At 34.5% G+C, this 2,709-nt stretch overlaps 1 protein-coding gene across 1 annotated transcript in view; it reads left to right on the top strand.

Annotated features, from left to right (window-relative positions):
• The window catches only part of cenpf (centromere protein F), a 33,550-nt gene extending 32,534 nt beyond the window's left edge, over positions 1–1,016 (top strand). Inside the window, exon 39 of the mRNA XM_016670350.1 lies at positions 327–1,016. Within this exon, the coding sequence (XP_016525836.1) occupies positions 327–509 (183 nt within the window). The 3' untranslated portion in view covers positions 510–1,016. The remainder of the gene's footprint in view (positions 1–326) is intronic.
• Positions 1,017–2,709: the final 1,693 nt, after the last annotated feature.

Here is a 2,709-nt window from a genome sequence, read left to right as displayed (position 1 = left end):
CCGTTTGTGGCCTGTAGGTCGGACTCTGCTGCTTTCAGTGCACAGCACCAAGCTGTTTGTGATTTGTAATAAAACCGTTTACAACCCAACTTGAAGCACAACCTTACTAGAGACGACTCTGAAAAAAACATTTAAAAACTTCTGTATTCCTCAGACACGGTACTTTAGCCAGTAAGCAGTAAAGAGGTTAAACTCCCTAAATTATTGTCAGAAGTAATGGTTTTGCCTCTGAGTGGAGATGGAGAAATTTTAAAAAATCTAAACCTTCAATCTAAAGTTCTTTTTCAGTTTCTACACAGCTGACCTTTGACCTTTCTGCCCCTCAGGTTCTGGTTCCCGTCCACCTGCAGAGTCCCTCTGGTTTGTCATCGGAGGGCTCTGACGGGACGCGCCAGCCTCTGCGTGGCGAACAGAAAGCTTGGCTGAACGTCCATCAGGACGCAGAGCAGAGAGAGAAACACGTTTTAGTGGAGCAAACGAAGCAAGCAGAAAACTGCCATGTTCAGTAGATCACGTCACACACAGAGAGAAACTCACCACGACACAAATGTTCGCTTGATCACGAGGTTAAAATTTCACCTAATGGCATGTAGGGCATAAAATGTTCACTTTTTTCTTTTTTATTTGAGGAGAAAACACTTGTATATTTCTTTTTCCGGGACTGAAACAGAAGCATTACTCTGTTTGTTCTGCATATTATAGCTCAGCGACATCAGGAAGAAATGGATAAATGGAAAAAAATGTTCTTTTTTCTTCCTAGCATTGCTTTTAGTTCAGTTATTTTTACTAAATTTTTTTAAAACACTTTTATACATCTTTAAATTAGCCAGATGTGTTGCTGTAGTTTGTCATTTTTCCGCCTTTATTTTACTATCGCTCTCTTGCTGTAAGAAATACTTTTTAGCCGATTTTGTTTTCTGTAAATGACGGCAGCTGACTTTTCATACATTTCCATCTTTTTCTGCTTTATATTGATGTCTAACTTTTCTTTAATAAACCCATTTTTACTATTTGTATATTTTTATAATTAAATATGCAATTTACCGGGTTTTGACAACTCTTTCTTTTTTTGACAATGAACAGCAACTTAAGTTGTGCTAAATTTAACATCAAAGGCAGATTAGAGACATTCAGGAGTTTCAGTTAAAGTAATAATAGATCATTTTCACCTGCATTAAAATTAATCCTGCATTTGGTAAATTACGATTAAAGATAATTTATGCATAGAGATTGAAGAGCAGTGGTCCAAATATGGAGCCATGAGGAACTCCTCTGAGAGGAGCTTAGTAAATCGCATTATGAAAAATTATGAACTTTGAGACGATAAATATTTAAGATGTTGGCATTATTTGATCAGGGTAATCAATCTATCACTAACACAGCTTGTGGGGCCACTGGGTGTGGATGAAGAAGTGAATCTACCTCGGCCATCTTGGTGGTGGCAGCCATGTTGGTTCTGGTGTGGACTTTACACTGACGCAATAAACTGACAAATCTGTCAAACACTTTAATTCAAAAGGATAATTGTAATCAAAAAATAAGTCAAAGTAATTATATATTGTGCTTAGGTCTTGATGTTTGATTGTTTTAGGTCTCAACAAAAGGCTAAAGAGTTAGCAGTGGGTAATAGTCACTCCTAGAGCACTGCAAGGCTACTTGAGTTGATCAAATTTAATAAAAGACAAACTGAAGGGTGTCAAATGACTTTCTGCCATTTACAGCAGCATACTTGTTTGAAATGCACTGTTATTTCAACCTAGCTTGTGTGAATCAGTGGTCTAATCTTTCCTTCTTTTACTGAAACGTGAAACTTTACGCCACAGCAAAAACTATAAAACACAAAAATGGCTTCATCTTTGGAAACGGATAATACCATAGAAGAAGAAACGGGAGTTTCTTACCTTAAAGCAACATGAAAACACATAGCTTAAAAATAATACAGAATTTTATACATTTAGAATTTTATTACAATCATTTTATCATTCTTATATCAATATCAGTATTTTAATCATAAAGAAACCAAACAGTTTTATTGATTTACATATATTAGCATGATGGGTGTGTAAAGTACCCAAAAATTGTACTAAAGTAAGAGTAACACCAATTCAACATATTTTTACTCGCATAAAAATAAAAGGTACCCATCTAAGAAATTACTCAAGAGTATAAAAGTACTTGGTAAAAAGTACTGAGTAACTGATCAAACTGTCAGTCACTTAATATTTAAAAGTTACATAATCAGACAGAACAAAATATAAAGTTAAGTCAACATTTTGGAGTTTTAAAGACAAAAATTACAATAATTCAAATAAGTAAGAAAAAATAAAACCAGGCAAAGGAAAATCTTTCCAAACCAGTTTATTTAAATAATAATAAAAAAAAACTTATGAAACTTTAACAGAAACTGTAAATGTGTGTCTGGTGATTTTTTTGGTTAAAACATCCTTATTTTGTATTTAGTTGGTAGAAAATCCAATAATAATTATTAAATAATATTAAGTAATTATGTGATACATGAGTCCAAACTGTTTGGTTTTATTTAAATATCTGCCTTCTTCTGACCCACCTGGTTTCGACACAAACAGTCGGAGTCTTTGCATGTCTTGTTGAATGTTAGCATTTCCGAGGAGGCTGCTTTAAAAACTCACCTGTTGTCATTTTTTCCTGTGTGTGTGTGTGTGTGTGTGTGTGTGTGTGTGTGTGTGTGTG

This window comes from Poecilia formosa, unplaced genomic scaffold, assembly GCF_000485575.1.
Source record: "Poecilia formosa unplaced genomic scaffold, Poecilia_formosa-5.1.2 Scaffold33, whole genome shotgun sequence".
NCBI classification, from domain to species: Eukaryota; Metazoa; Chordata; class Actinopteri; order Cyprinodontiformes; family Poeciliidae; genus Poecilia; species Poecilia formosa.
Note: the sequence above shows the minus strand (reverse complement) of the source record. Positions and strands in the feature narration are given on the sequence as shown.